We start from the raw sequence: 16,571 nt of genomic DNA on the forward strand, positions 1-16,571 counted from the left end.
TTTTTTTTTTTTTTTTTTTTTTTGCCTAGAAACCTTTTGTAAAGTAGAACTGGAAAGAATTTCAGTGCTTGTGTTTTTATCCCAACATAATTAAATTAAACTTTAGAACAGATACATAAATTATAAAATTAGAGGGTCACTGTTGTTTAAGATCTTAAACACCCAAAGGAGTATGCTGGTAATTACTTGTATATATGTTATTTTCAGTTGTTACCAGTAAAGAGAGAATTTTTAAATACTGATGGTTAAGGAAAGGCTGAATGCAAATGATTTTATTAGGTCTCAAATTTTTCATTTAGTGGTACTCGTGGTTATTGCATCAATAGCTAAACATCTTGAATATTAGATAATTGACTAAGTTTGGGAAATGATTTAAATGATAATAATTTTTCTATAATAGACCATAGGTTATATATTTTCTTCCTGTGCTCATTTGGAAATACAGATTTTGAAGTTTTTACCTATTTTGGAGATTCTTCAAAAGTAAATCAGTGGTAAGAAAATTTAGGTAGCATTGGCCAGCTGCAGTGGCTCATGCCTGTAATCCTAGCACTTTGGGAGGCTGAGGCGGGAGGATCATGAGGTCAGGAGATCGAGACCATCCTGGCCAACATGGTGAAACCTCTTCTCTACTAAAATACAAAAAAGTAGCCAGGCGTGGTGGTGTGTGCCTGTAGTCCCAGCACCCAGGAGGCTGAGGCAGCGGAATCCCCTGAACTCGGGAGGCAGAGGTTGCAGTGAGCCGAGATCACACCACTGCACTCCAGCCTGGAAACAGAGTGACACTTTGTCTCAAAAAAAAAAAAAAAAAAAAAAAAGAAAAAAGAAAATTTAGGTAACATTATTGGGTACTTCTAATGTACAAAACATTGTGTCATCAAATACTTTACTGTATTCTATAGAAATGAGACATGAAAGTTTTGAAAAATACCCAAGTTAAGTTAGCACAGTTTATAGAAAGTCTTTTGTGATATTGATTGCTCTGCACAGTACTTAATTTAATAATATTTGTACTATAGATTGAAGCTCCAGAGAGAAATGATTGTGTGATCTACAGCAAAGAGATTATATTTGTCTTTTTCATTTGAATCACCATTATCTCTTTTTGTTACGTTTAATTACAGGACTGTTCCCTGATGTGGGCGGAGGTTATTTCTTGCCACGACTTCAAGGAAAACTTGGTTACTTCCTGGCATTAACAGGATTCAGACTAAAAGGAAGAGATGTGTACAGAGCGGGAATTGCTACACACTTTGTAGATTCTGAAAAGGTACTTTTTTGGATGTTAGCATTTTATAATGTTGGAATAACAACACAAAATAGTGCATGGGAAAGTATAATGGGTAGTTGAGATCCACAGACTTTTGGTGGAATCGTGGTGTGAGTCCTGGACCTGTTAGCTTATAGCTGTGTTACCTTGGAAAAAGCGCATAAGCGCTCTAATTCTGTTTCCTCATAAGAAAACTGGAGATAATGATACCTGGATTCAGGGCTGGCACCTTCAGTGAGTATTTTTAAATGAACACTTAGAGTCTATTAAAAAAAAAAAGTCATGCCTACCTTAAGAAAGTCTAATACCTACAAATTAAATTTATATATAAAAAGATAGGCTTTTATTTTATGAGGACATTTTGAAAGCTGCTTTTGGTTATGAATTTCCCTAGTACATTGAAAATAATTGCATTTGACTTTTTAAAAACATATCTGTTACAAGGAACACATGTTATCTTTGCTTTTTTTTTTTTTTTTTTAAAAAAAAAAGTGTGGCCAATTTTCTCAGCACAGGATAATGTAGTGGCAAAGAGTAAGTATATAGATAGTCTGGTCTGAGTTTAAATCTTAACTGGAATTTAGCCTTTTTTGCACCCCGCCACCCCACCGGCTTCCCCATCTGCAGAATGGAGATGATACTATTACAATAATAGTTGAAACTCCTTGTGTTACATGTGACAGATGACCCAATTCAAGGTAGTTTTGCCCTGGATTACCCAGCAAGAGACTTAGGATGTATGTTGCTTCACCTAGCTTAGTTCATTCTAACTAGACTGACTTATCTCATCCTTGAACCATATGGGTAGTTAGAATGTACCAACTGGCTTATCTAAGTAATGCACGCTCTATTCTTGGACCTGTGGGGTAAAGTCAGCTTCCTAGGAAGCACATGGTCATCAGATAAATATCTGGTCTTAAGGGAAGGGTGTTTTTGTATAGAGGAAGGAAAGCTATAAAAATTAAACTAGAAAATACTATGTTACATGCTTAGCCCAGTAACTGACATATAGTAAACATTCAAAATCTTACCATTATTAATATTTTTAATGCAGTTTTATATTTTTAGAGGTGACCAGATTTTTCATTGAGAGTCTCTTTTATATTACAGAGGATGTTCCATTTTATCCTCATATCTATAACTTTCTTCTGTTTTGGGTAACAATACCAGAGATTATATCGACAGTTGGCCTAGAATGTGAGTCCCCCCAAGGACTTTTTACAAATGATGATGATTTAGTCTCACACATCCTCTTTGGCCATTGAAGTAGAACAGCTGGATAGCATAAAAACATACTATTTGGTCACTAATAGAATTCTCTTCACAAACTTTTTAAATTGGCTGTGGAAATTTTTATGTTGATGAACTTTGGTCTCATTTCTCACACAGATTATGTAAAATGTATGAAGTATACAAAATTGAAGATTGTCTCTGTACACTGTTATGAGAGTTTTCTGTCATGTTTGGCTGAAGATTCAGATCTTTCTCTGTGCTGTGGGCATCCTCAGTCACATTGAGCAGGCAGCTGTCTTATGCTTCCCTTGAGCTATAACAGGAAGCAAACATGGGCATGCGATTATCCTGTCTGGAAGGGACACCCTTGATTACAGTGGAATTTAGTTTAGTATGAGAGAGAGACCTGATGCATAATCCGTTTCTTTCTTTGTGTTCAATACTAATATCTGCAGTGAGTAGACGCATTCTCAGGGCCTGTAGAGGATACAAAAAGGAGAACTGTACGTTGGGATTAGAAGTGGGTACAAAAGATAAGTAGCCATTTTTCTCATCTGGCAGAGGTGTAAAGTGTGGTAAGTGTAAAAATAATACAAAGAAAATACTCAAAGAATTCAAAGGAGGAAGAGCTTACCCGTAAGAAAGGACTAGAAGCTTTTTTTTGTAAAGGTTGCAGTACAGCTGGCCTCAAGGTGAGTATATCAGGAAAAGGTATTGTCAGGTAAAGGAAACATTTAATGAAACCACAGGGGCAAGAAACCATTAGCTATATTTTGGGAACAGTAAAAAGTCTTATTTGGCTCAAGGTAGGATAGATTAAGTGAGGGATTAGATGGAGAAATAAGTGAAGCTATATTACAGTGTTGTGCATTGACTATGGTAGCCACTAATCATTTGTGGCAATTTTTGTTAAAATTAATTAAAAATAAAATGTATAATGTAGGTCTTTGGTTGCAAGTGCTGAATAGACTAAGAGAAACAAAGATAAATGTTTCTGTATCTCCTCCTTAATTTCTTCCATCTTTATCCCTTCCTTTGAAGGCTATATTTGCTAGGTGGGAATATCTGTTTATTCAACTTCAGTCAAAATTTCTTTCAGTGAATCAGCTGAAGAAAGAGCATGATAATTTAAAGATAAGGATTCCAAAAAAGAAGAGATTTTTATAAAGCTTTCTATGTTTCTATTGGATCTCACTCAGATCTTGCCTTTTTTTTTCTCCCCTTTAGTTGGGCATGTTAGAGGAAGATTTGTTAGCCTTGAAATCTCCTTCAAAAGAAAATGTTGCAGCTGTCTTAGAAAATTACCATACAGAGGTAATCTTGTTAATACTCTTAACATCAGGTTTTAATTCATGGGGAGGAGAAGTAATTAAAAAATTAGCAGTTGGTGAATATTATAGCTTGTAAATATCAATAAATGTACTAAGGATTTATTTACTTAAAGCATGGTAGAAGAATCAGTGCTTCACAGTTGTCACAGCCAGCTAACAAGATGACTTCTTTCCTGTGCAGTTGCATAGCTGTGTTGCCACTGCTGGTTAACTTCGGTGCATAGCCTTCTTATCATTCTTTGCCGGGGTTTTGGCATTTCTGTAAAAGTGTTCAGTGTTAACACTAAAGTATATTGCAGCATTTATTTTTGATTCCTTATGTTGTCTGACTTAAATTTTCAAGTAAGAGCTGAGAATCTTTAAAAACACTACATAGTTTCTAGATAAACATGATTGCATACATGCGGCCTCCTAAAACCATTCAAAATTATAATAAATAAAAAAGTCATAAACTCACAAAGACAGGTAAAACAGAAGAGGAGACAGTGGCAGACATGAGATGTTAGAATTTTGGAAGCTTGAAATCAGAAGGATGAGTGCTGCTAACTTAAACCAAAGAACTCTGAAAGCCAATAAGAAGTCAGCTGATTCTTGCTTTAGACCCTTATAATGGGACCAGGTCCCTCTGAAGACTAGAATATAGAATGGGGCAGAAGAAAAGGAAGATTTCTTATAAGTTTTAAAAAGGAGTTATACTTTTTTTTTGAGACAGAGTCTCGCTCTGTCATCCAGGCTGGAGTGCTGTGGCACGATCTCGGCTCCCTGCAACCTCCACCTCCCAGGTTCAAGTGATGGTGCCTCAACCTCCCGAGTAGCTGGGCCTACAGGGATGCACCATCATGCCCAGCTAATTTTTGTGTTTTAGTAGAGACAGGGTTTTACTGTGTTGGCCAGGCTGGTATCTAACTTCTGACCTCAAATGATCTGCCCTCCTTGGCTTTCCATAGTGCTGGGATTGCAGGCATGAGCACTATGCCCAGCCCCTCTACAAATCTTCTTGTACAACTAAGAGTAGCTGTCTTCCAGTAACCTGGCAGACTGACTGTAACCTATAGACTGACTCCTTAGAGAAACCAAATCAGGCAGGTCTAGCTGAGGGTAGAGATAAGCAAAGTACTGTACTGAAAAGAGATGAGATATAAGTAAATTGGAAGACCTCTGTCCCTTTTCCTTAGTTGACTTGCAGAACGGCTGCATCCCACCCCACTGCTAAGCAATACATTGGAAGAAAAAAAACCGTAGACATTGACATGTCTTAATAACACATCTGACTGATCATCTTATAATGTATCATACAGTTGAGAATCCCATAACTACAATTGACATTAGACACAAAGCTTCCTAATTTTAGTGCTTTGCATAGAAAAATATTCTGAGGCCAAAACAAACAACAAAGGCACTGGAAGGAAGCAGACAATGCAAGAAGAAGGAAACTTGAAAAAACAAACACCAATCTGTAACTATCATCTTGAGATAAGAGGAAAATATTTTACCTATGAAACAACAATGTATACTATAAAGGTAATTCAAAGAATAATATAGGCAGGGCTCAGAGATAATCTGAGTTTGGTTCCAAACCGTGGCAATAAAGCTAGTCACATGGATGTTTTTGTTTTCCAGTGCTCATAAAAGTTTTTACACTACACTGCAGTCTATTAAGTGTGCAAGAACATCATGTCTAAACACAAGTACATATCTTATTTATAATTAATTAAATCAGCTAAAAATATTTATGATCATCTGAATTTCAGTTAGTCATAATCGTTTTACTAGTGAAGGGTCTTGCCTAGATGTTGATGGCTACTGGCTGATCTTGGCAGTGGTTATGCCTGTAAAATTTTAAAAATGATAAAATGGGGAGTAAAAAACCCACAACAGATTAAAATCTATGGTTGAGGAAAACTAACAGAAAAGGATAATGAAAAAGAAAAAGGAGAGAATGGAAAATCAGAGGTGTTATTGCAGCAGGTCTAAAATCTAATTATTAGGAATTCATAATAGAGAAGATAGAGGGAAGGAAATGTTTAGAGAAATAGTACTGAAAACATTACCCAGAACTGGAGAACACGAGTACATATTGGCAAGGCCATCGAGTACTTGGTGCACAGAATATGAATACAGAGCACATGAGGATTTCACTTGTTTTTATCAGAGCATTTGATAGTCTCCTGTTGTTGAATTGAGTAAATAGGGGATGAATTATGGTTTGTGGGGGTTTAAAGGCCTTATCAAAGAGTTCTACTAAATGTATAGGTGTTACTATGTAGGGAAGTCATCTAAGACTTAGTACTTTTCTCAAGTGATTTGGAGACCACTGATAGCATTTTGATCAAGTTGATGTAGAACTAAGAAAAATAAGCAAAAAGAATATGGATGAAAAACTCTTAGAGTTTAGAGTGACCTGGTCAATAGTAACAATGTGAAATTTAATAAAGATAAGTGCAAATCTTGTGTTTTAACCCAAAGTACTGAATTCAAAAGTGCAGAATAGGAGAAACACAGCCTACAATGGCACAGGTTTAAAAAACAGAAAAGTCTTATTTAATTGGAACTTAATGTGAATCAGCTGTAATCATAGGCCTCTCTTAACACTAACTCAGAGTTAGTCCAGTTAAGAAAAGTATATCCAAAGCAATCAAGGTCATACAGAGCCCTCTTGTACTTTGCTATGAGCCAGCCACACCAGCAGCTAAGATATGTGCCCCATAGTTGAAGAATGACTTTGAAAAATTGGAACTTGTCCATAAGAAGGACCTGGATCATGAGGGGACACAAAACTGTGTCATATGGGAAATGGTTAAGGTGAAAGAAATTAACCACAACTATAAACATGCTAGAATTGGTTTTTGTTCCAGAATTAAAACAACAGAAACCTAATTATTCAGTTCCAGCATTTGTGAGCGCTTCCCTGAGGTGCTGTTTTCTCTCTCCGAAGGTCAGAGCTGCAGAGATACCAAGGATGTGGTGGGAATTTCTCGCTAGTATGAAAATTTGGGCAGGTTGACCTTTTAGGTCCCTTACAATCCTTAACTTCAGATACAATGATAATGTGTCAAATGTATTAGTGATTACAAATACTTATACATGTAAATAAAAATATCAGAACATTTTTGCCATTGATAACTTTTAAGAGCTAGAGTTCTGTATGCTGTCTGAATTTTGATCATACAGTGGTAGTTATTTATGAGACTGTTAGATGTAATTTGACTGAAAGGAGTAAGTGACAATCTTTCACAAAGTATATCATTAAATATGAATTTTTAAATATTAAAATATTGTGTTCAAATTTATTAAAAGATTTTTCTTTTCAAACAGTGTAAGATTGATCGAGACAAGTCTTTTACACTTGAGGAACACATGGACAAAATTAACAGGTACTTAAAAATAGATCTCAGTTATATATTCCTTTGTAAAGACTATATTAAAATGAACTTGCTAACATTATAATTACCATTAGAATTACCTTGTGTTTGATAGTGCACTGAATTCTGAGATAGCATAGAGCTTTCTTTTTTTTTTTGAGACAGCCTTGCTCTGTCCCCCAGGCTGGAATGCAGTGGCGAGATCTTGGTTCACTGCAACCTTTGAGGCTCCCCACTCCCTACCCCAGGTTCAAGCAGTTCTCCCGCCTCAGCCTCCTGAGTAGCTGGGACTACAGGTGCCTGCCCCCATACCTGGCTAACATTTGTATTTTTAGTAGGGACAGAGTTTGGCCATGTTGGCCAGGCTGGTCTCCAACTCCTGACCTCAGGTGATCCACCCACTTTGGCCTCCCAAAGTGTTGGGATTATGAGCGTGAGTTACCACGTCCTGCCAGCATGGGGTGTTTTTTCACTTACCTTTGAAAGTAGCTGCTTACTGGGTGAAATAAATTCATTGTATTTAGTAATCTACCATGAGAATTCATCTTAGTACAGAATATCTTTTTTTTTAAATGGGGAAGAGCAGCTAGAAAATAATAATTGAATTAACTTTTATCTTTGTAAATTCATCTTCTCTGAAGATCTTACCAAGCTTACCAGCAAAAACATTTTGTGCAGTGATTCAAATTCATGTTAGTGCAAAATAACTGTTTTCTTAAGTGGGGAAGAGAAGCTAGAAAATAATTGAATTAACTTTTATCTTTTTAAATTTATCTTCTCGGAAGGTCTTATCAAGCTGATCAGCAATGATTTGAGAGATTGACAGACTGGCTTTGGGAAACAGGAAGAAAAGTATTACAAAATAAGACAACCATCTCTACTATTTAGAAGCATCTACTTTTTGTAGTTGAATTATTTCTTTACATAGAAACATAATAGATGCAAAAATGCAAAAGAAAAAATAAAATTTAGGTTTTATTTTGTATTAGTGAAGGTAGGCTACAAATGCTTATCCAGGGAAGCAGTGCTCTGTTTCTTTTTACATCCTGTTAAAGAGATTGGACAATTCTTAATTATTGAAATAGAGGTGCGGGAAAGCCTACGTTCAGATTCATCAGTATGTTAGAAACAGGAAATCACTTGCACACTGGTGAAATCACATTTCCTTTTTTATAGTTGTTTTTCAGCCAATACTGTGGAACAGATTATTGAAAACTTACAGCAAGATGGTTCATCTTTTGCCCTAGAGCAGTTGAAGGTAATACTGGGATCCTTTCTGCCTTGACTGAACATGGTGAAGTCCAGTGACAGGGAAGGCTCTCTAAGGGGTATTAGTGCTCCATTGGTGGTGACGTAGCCCATGCATTGTGTTTTCTTTTTCCCAAATTTAGGTGAGTTTCAGAAATCCGTTCCACTAACCTTGACCTAAATTCAAGTGCTGTTTCTACCTGCTGGTTGTTGAGGGCAAAGCTAAGCTAGTTTTATGTCCTTTGAATGTAACAGAGGACTTTTGTAAGCATGCTTCATTTCCAAATAGTCCTCCTTGTCCTTTGGAGGAGAATTTTAGGGACATTTTAATTACATTAGAAGGGCTGGGTCACTGGAGAATAGTCATCTTACGATGTGTTTGCAATTGTGACATTGATCTATAAATTCTACTTAATATGGCCTTTCTAAGCAGGAGGTTTAATTAAAAAGTGATCCTTTTTAAACAAGATACTCCATCTCTTGCCATAGCTGAGTCTTATGTAGTGTTTCTGTGTTTCGTGTAACTCAACTGTTAACAGCAGAAGAGCCATTTTTGTATAAATGTGTGCATACCAAGTATTGACATTCTTAGACCTCTAGTATGATTATGAAACTTGGAGTATTTCAGACTTCTAGACAAAGAAAAGGCATGTTTTCTTATACTTAAAAAGTATTTTAGCTTGTCTTTATCTGACAGTATTTTTTGTATATTTTATATATATATCTGTGTGTGTGTGTGTGTGTATATATGTATATTTTTAGGCTCCATATCATGATTCCATAATATTTTTCTATTTCTAGATGTGATCATAACATTTCAGTTGTCAGGAAACATATTGAGAAAAAATGTTAATAGTCTTACCTATAAAGATGAAAACATTTCCTCCATTGTCACTGTATTTTGTTGTTGTTGTTGTTGTTGTTTTGAGATAGAGTCTTGCTCTGTTGCCTAGGCTGGAGTACAGTGGTGCAATCATAACTCACTGTAGCCTCAACCTCCCAGGCTCAAGCAATCATCACACCTCAGCCTCTTGAGTAGTTGGCACTACAGGCATGCGCCACCACGCCTGGCTAATTTTTTGTATTTTTTTGTAGAGACAAGGTTTCACCAGTTGGCCAGGGTGGTCTGGAACTCCTGGGCTCAAGCAATCCACCCACCTCACTTCTCAAAGTGCTAGGATTACAGGCGTGAGCGACCACATCTGGCCTTTTACTATATTCTTAAGGGGGAAATCCAAAGTTAATTTGTGCCATGGGATCTTCTTCAGTATTAGAATTTCATTAACTTTCAAGGATAGGCATAAATTAGAGCAAGTAGACCCGCCATTTATTTCCCTCACAAAAGTAGACTCTTATTATTAACAACTTCTAGGAATGTTTATGTAGATAATCATTTTGTATTTCAAGGAATCTGACTTTAAGTTGGTGTATTAGGGTTGTCTAGAGGGAAAGAACTAATAGGAGATATATATATATATATATATATATATATATATATATATATATAAAGGGGAGTTTATTAAGTATTAACTTATGCTATCACAAGGTCGCACAGTAGGCTGTCTGCAAGCTCAAGGAGCAAGGAGAACCAGTTTGAGTCTCAAAACTGAAGAACTTGGAGTCTGATGTTAGAGGGCAGGAATCATCCAGCACGAGAGAAAGATGTAGGCTGGGAGGCTAGGCCAGTCTCTCCTTTTCATGTTTTTCTGTCTGCTTTATATTCGCTGGCAGCTGATTAGATTGTGCTCACCAGATGAAGGGTGGATATGCCTTCCCCAGCCCACTGACTCAAATGTTTAATTTCTTTTGGCAACACCCTCACAGAGACACCCAGGATCAATACTTTGTATCCTTCAATCCGGTGAAGTTGACACTAAGTATTCACCATCACAGGTCCACCCCTCGTCAACTTGAACCCATACATGTCTCCTGAGATCATATGTAATCTTCAAATAAAGACAATAAAATAAGGTCGTAATTATGCCTGACAAAATACAGCTATTTTTCATACAACCAGAAACACACCAGTTCCCCACCCAAATACTATTACATAAAGTTAACAGTACTTACATGCTGATATGAAGTCAATAAATCTTATGTTACATAACGGAAAAGAAAATAAAGATACTTGCTTAGTACAAATATATACATGCATAAACGTGTTTTTAGCAAAAGACAGAGGAAATACTCATGACAATTACAATTTCCATTTCCACAGCTGGTCACATGGTTGTAGCTGGTATTGATGATTTCTCTACTATCCATTCTGTGTTCCCTTTGCCTTCAGCAAGTACCTCAGCAGATTGTGGGTATTTGCCTGCTGGAGTGACCCAAACCCTTCATTCCTGAGGGCTTTGGGTCATTTGTAGTCCTGCCTGGATTGGGCTGTTGTAGTTCCCAATTGACCTTAATCACAGGGCATGGTAATACTAAGAGACACCCTAATGGATCTCCTCTATTCCATGCATATTCTTCCTTACCTCTGTTGTGGAGTAAAAGACTGATTTCATCTTGATAGTCTGGGTCAGTCACCCCAGCCAAAACTGTAACTCCCTTCTTAGCCTGTTGACTTAAAGGTAGGAGGAGCCCAGAGTGTCCAGGTGCCAATCTTAACTTCCAGTTTAATGGAATCATTGTTGTGTCTCCTGGTGGCAGCATTCCTCCCTCTGGAACTAAGACCTCTAGGCCAGCAGAATGTAATGTCACAGGAACAGGAAGCAGAAATTTTGCTAGTGGATCACTAGGGGTGATGGTAAGTGGTGCCACTTCCACTTCTACTCTTGATTCCTGGACCCATGAATTCTGGCTATGGGAGAAGCAGTACCATATTTTGGGCACTGATTCAGAGCATATACAGCCTTCTGGAGAACTTTGCCCCAGCCCTGTAAAATATTGTCACCTAGTTAACATAATTGTGACTTCAAAAGGCATTCCATCATTCTGTCAGTCCAGCTGCTTCATGATGATAGGGAACATAGACCAGTGAATTCCATGAGCATGAGCCCAGTGCTGCACTTCTTTAGTCATAAAGTGAGTGCCTTGGTCAGAGGCAATGCTGTGCGGAACACCATGACATTGGATGAGGCATTCCATGAGTCCATGGATGGCAGTCTTGGCAGAATTATTGCATGCAGGATAAGCAAACCCATATCTGGAGTAAGTGTCTGTTCCAGTGAGGGCAAACCTCTGCCCTTTCCATGATGGAAGAGGTTCACTATAATCAACCTGCCACCAAGTAGCTGGCTGATCACGTCCAGTAATGGTGCTGTATCGAGGGCTCAGTGTTAGTGTCTGCTGCTGGTGGATTGGGCACTCAGCAGTGGCTGTAGCCAGGTCAGTCTTGATGAGTGGAAGTTCATGTTGCTCAGAACCATACATAACCTCCATCCCTACCACCATGGCCACTTTGTTCATGGGCCCATTGGGTGATGACAGGGTTGGCTGGGGAAGGTGACTGATTGGTGTCCACAAAACAGGTCATCCTACCCACTTGATTATTAAACTCCTCCTCTGCTGAGGTCATCCCTTGGTGAGCACTCACATGAGATAGAAATATCTTCATGGTTTTTGACCACTCGAGAGGTCCATCTACATACCTCTTCTCCAAATTTATTTGTCACCAATTTTCCAACCATGTTTCTTCCAAGTCCCTGGCCATCCAGCCAAACCATTGGCTACAGCCCATGAGTCAGTATATAATCACACATCTGGCCATTTTTCCTTCCATGCAAAGTGCACAACCAGGTGTACTGCTCAAGGTTCTGTCATCTGTAAAGATTTCCCTTCACTACTGTCCTTCAGGGATGTTCTAGAAAGGGGTTGTCATGCTGCAACTGTCCACTTTCAGGTGATGCCTGCATATCGTGCAGACCCTTTGTGAACCATGCCCTAGTCTTCTCGTCCTCTGTCAACTGATCATTGGGAACTCCCCATAAGGCCATCAGTGCCAGCTGGGAGAGAGAAGTCAGGGTGGCAGGAGAGGAGACCATGGGCATTTGAGCTACTTCTTCATGTAATTTACATGTACCTTCAGGACCTGCTCAAACCCGATCACGTATATACCACTGCCATTTGATGATGGAATGCTGCTGTGCACAACCCACATTATGGCAAGATGGGTTAGAAAGCACCCAGTTCTTGATAGGCAGTTCAAGTAGTATCTTGACAGGGTCCACACCACTGGACCCTTAGAAATTTTACTGAGATAGTAGGTCCCTGAATTTTAGTTGGATTTATTTCCCGTCCTCTGGCACACAAATATCTCACCAGTAAGTCCAGTGTGTTTTCTGCTACTTGCTTACTGGATCCAGTCAGCATAATGTCATCAATGTAATGGACCAGTGTGATATCTTGCAGAAGTGAAAAGTAATCAGAGTCTTTCCAAATAAGGTTATGACACAAAGCAGAGAGTAGATATACCCCTGAGGTAGGATAGTAAAGGTATGTTGCTGGGTTGCCAGCTGAAGGCAAATTGCTTCTGGTGGGCCTTATGGACAGGAATGGAGAAAAACGCATTTGCCAAGTCAATGGCTGCATACCAGGTAACAGGAAATGTGTTAATTTGCTCAAGCAATGAAACCACATCTGATAAAGTAGCTGCAATTGGAGTTACCACCTGGTTAAGCTTATGACAATCCACTCTCATTCTCCAAGATCCAGCTGTCTTCTGCACAGGCCAAATGGGAGCGTTGAAAGGGGATGTGGTGGGAATCACTGCCCCTGCGTCTTTCAAGCCCTTGATCATAGCACTAATCTCCACAATCCCTCCAGGAATGCAATAATGTTTTTGATTTACTATTTTACTAGGTAGAGGCAGCTCTAATGGCTTCTATTTGGCCTTTTCCACCATAATAGCCTTCACCCTACCAGGCAGGGAGCCAATCGGAGTGGTGGGGGAGGTTCTGCCAGCTGCTAAGTATGTTCATGCCAATTATGCATTATGGCACTGGGGAAATAACCACAAGATGAGTCCAGCGGTCTATCTACTGGACCTACTCTCAGTCAGACCTGAGTAACAACTTTATTAATTACTTCACCACCATAAGCCCTTACTTTAACTGGAAGACCATGATGACGTTTTGAGTCCCCTGGAATCAATGTCAGCTCAAAGCCAGTGTCTAGTAGTTCCTGAAAGATTTGATTATTTCCCTTTTCCCAGTGCAGTTACCCTGCTAAAAGGCCAGAGGTCTCCCTGGGGAAGGATGGGAGAAAGATTTACAGCATAAATTGTTGGTCATGTAGTGGGGTCCTTCCTCAAGAGGACCTGGTGCCATTCCTTCTCAAAATATTTTAAACAATAGAAAAAGAGGGACTCCTCCCTAACTCATTTTATGAGGCCAGTATCATCCTGATAACAAAACCTGGCAATAAAAGAAAATCTCAGGCCAATATCCCTGATGAAAATCGATGCAAAAGTCCCCAATTAAATACTGGCAAACTAAATCCAGAAGCACATCAAAAAGCTTATCCACCACAAATCAAGTTGGCTTCATGCCTGGGTTGCAAGGCTGGTTCAACATATGCAAATGAATAAACGTATCCATCATATAAACAGAGCCAGTGACAAAAACCGCATGATTATCTCAATAGATGCAGAAAAGTTCTTCAATAAAATTCAGCACCCTTCATGCTGAAAACAATAAACCAGGTATTGAGGGAAGGTATCTCAAAACAATAAGAACTATTTTTGACAAACCCAAAGGCAGTATCATACTGAATGAGCAAAAGCTGAAAGTGTTCCCTTTGAAAACTGGCACAAGACAAGGATGCCCTCTCTCACCACTCCTATTCAACATAGTATCGGAAGTTCTGACCAGGGCAGTCAGGCAAGAGAAAGAAAGAAAGGATATTCACGTAGGAAGAGAGGAAGTCAAATTGTCTCAGTTTGCAGATGAAATGATTGTATATTGAGTAAACCCCTTCGTCTCAGCCCCAAAACTCCTTAAGGTGATAAGCAGTGTCAGCAAAGTCTCAGGATACAAAGTCATTGTGTAAAAATTGCAAGCATTCCTATATGCCAATAATAGACAACCAAATCATGAGGGAACTCCCATTTACAATTGCTACAAAGAGAATGAAATACCTAGGAATACAATTTACAAGGGACATGAAGGACCTCTTTAAGGAGAACTACAAACCACTGCTCAAGGAAATTTTGAGAGAGGACCCAAATGGAAAAGCATTCCATGCTCATGGATAGGAAGAATTATTATCATGAAAATGGCCATACTGCCCAAAGTAATTTATAGATTGAATGCTGTTCCCATAAAGCTATCATTGACTTTCTTCACAGATCTAGAAAAAACTACTTTAAATTTCATATGGAACCAAGAAAAAGCCCATACACTCTACAGAATCCTAAGCAAAAGAACAAAGTTGGAGGCATCGCACTATCTGACTTCAAACTACACTGCAAGGCTACAGTAACCAAAATATCATGGTACTGGTACCAAAACAGATATATAGACCAACGGAACAGAACAGAGGCCTCAGAAATAATACCACATGTCTACAACCATCTGATCTTTGACAAACCTGACAAAAACAAGCAATGAGGAAAGGATTCCCTATTTAATAAATGGTGCTGGGAAAACTGGCCAGCCATATGTAGAAAACTGAAATGGGACTCCTTCCTTACACCTTATACACGAATTAACTCAAGATATATTAAAGACTTAAATGTAAGACCTAAAAGCATAAAAACCCTAGAAGAAAAACTAGACAATACCATTCAGGACATAGGCATGGGCAAAGAACTCATGACTAAAACACCAAAAGCAATGGCAACAAAAGCCAAAATTGACAAATGGAATCTATTCTATACAGCAGAAGAAACTATCATCAGAGTGAACAGGTAACGTACAGAATGGGAGAAAAATTTTGTAATCTATCCATCTGACAAAAGTCTAATATCTAGAATCTACAAGGAACTAAACAAATTTACAAGATCCCCCCCCCCCCCCCCCCCCCCGAGTTTGGCAACCCACTATAAGGACTCACAGAACTCAGCATATATTATTATGGTTTTTGTCATAAAAGTAATGGCAAAAAGTACAATTGTTCTGCACCAAAGTATAGTTGTACTCTTGTAGCAAAAGAATACAAAGCAGAATCAGCAAAGGGAAAAGCATACAGGATGGAGTCTGGAGCACTTGAGTCCTCTTCCAGTGGAGAATAACACTTCCAGCAACTAGTTGAGATCTTGTGAAGTACATTAGAAACTTGGTGGCAGGACTTTTATTGGAGACTCGTAGTGTAGGCACTCTGCCAAGCATATACCAAAATTCCAGACTCCCCAAAGGAAAGCAGATGTTGAATGTTTTTTGTAGAATACTTGCGCTTGCATATATTTTGTTGGATTTATCCCTAGGTATTTGGTGGTTTTCGATGCATGTTTACGTGGTGTCATTTTAAAATTTAATTTTCTATTGGTATATAGAAATAAATACATGAGAGAGAGTCTTGCTCTGTTGCCCAGGCTGGAGTGCAGTGGTGCAATCTTGGCTCACTGCGACCTCTGCCTCCTGGGTTCAAATGATTCTTGTGCCTCAACATCCTGAGTTGCTGGGATTACAGGTGCCTACCACCACACCTGGCTAATTTTTGTATTTTTAGTAAAGACAGGGTTTTACCATGTTGTCCAGGCTGGTTTTGAACTCCTGACCTCAGGTCAAACATAATGCAGAATAGGAATTCATTATTTGGGGCTTTTCCTACCTGTTAATTTAACTGTTATGTTTTTACTGACTTCTTACAAAGTGATTGGGTAAACTGTTTTAGATTTTCCTTAAAAAAAAAGAAAAAAAAAAAATCCAGGGTCGGCCTCCCAAAGCGTTGGGATTACAAGCGTAAGCCACCATGCTGGCCTGAAATTAAATTTTATGTATTGAGACCTTGTAGCTAATGGTTTTGCTAAACTCACTTATTTTTTAAATGAGTTATTTATGGTTTGCAGATTACTTTGAGTTTTCATCATTTGTATACATAACGTCTTACTTCCTTCTTCCTTTCTTCCTTTTCCTTTTCTCGTTTCACTGCCTCTCTTCCTCCCCCCTTCCTCCCCTCCCTTCCCTCCCCTTCCTTCCTCTCTCCCTTCCTCCCCTCCTTTCCTCTCTCCCTTCCTCCCCT

The 16,571-nt window shown here is 38.6% G+C and overlaps 1 protein-coding gene across 6 annotated transcripts in view; it reads left to right on the forward strand.

Moving 5' to 3' along the window:
- The window catches only part of HIBCH (3-hydroxyisobutyryl-CoA hydrolase), a 157,298-nt gene that overhangs the window by 106,592 nt on the left and 34,135 nt on the right, over nt 1–16,571 (forward strand). For all 6 annotated transcript variants that reach the window (XR_004273258.1, XR_004273257.1, XR_004273259.1 and 3 more), the window contains 4 exons: nt 1,125–1,270; nt 3,731–3,817; nt 7,150–7,208; nt 8,373–8,454. Coding sequence is in view for 3 of the 6 variants with exons in the window: in XM_032292635.1 (XP_032148526.1) it covers nt 1,125–1,270; nt 3,731–3,817; nt 7,150–7,208; nt 8,373–8,454 (374 nt within the window). In the remaining 3 variants the exon portion in view is untranslated. The remainder of the gene's footprint in view (nt 1–1,124; nt 1,271–3,730; nt 3,818–7,149; nt 7,209–8,372; nt 8,455–16,571) is intronic.

This window comes from Sapajus apella, unplaced genomic scaffold (assembly GCF_009761245.1).
Source record: "Sapajus apella isolate SASKATOON/1434 unplaced genomic scaffold, GSC_monkey_1.0 scaffold28, whole genome shotgun sequence".
In the NCBI taxonomy this organism is placed as follows: domain Eukaryota; kingdom Metazoa; phylum Chordata; class Mammalia; order Primates; family Cebidae; genus Sapajus; species Sapajus apella.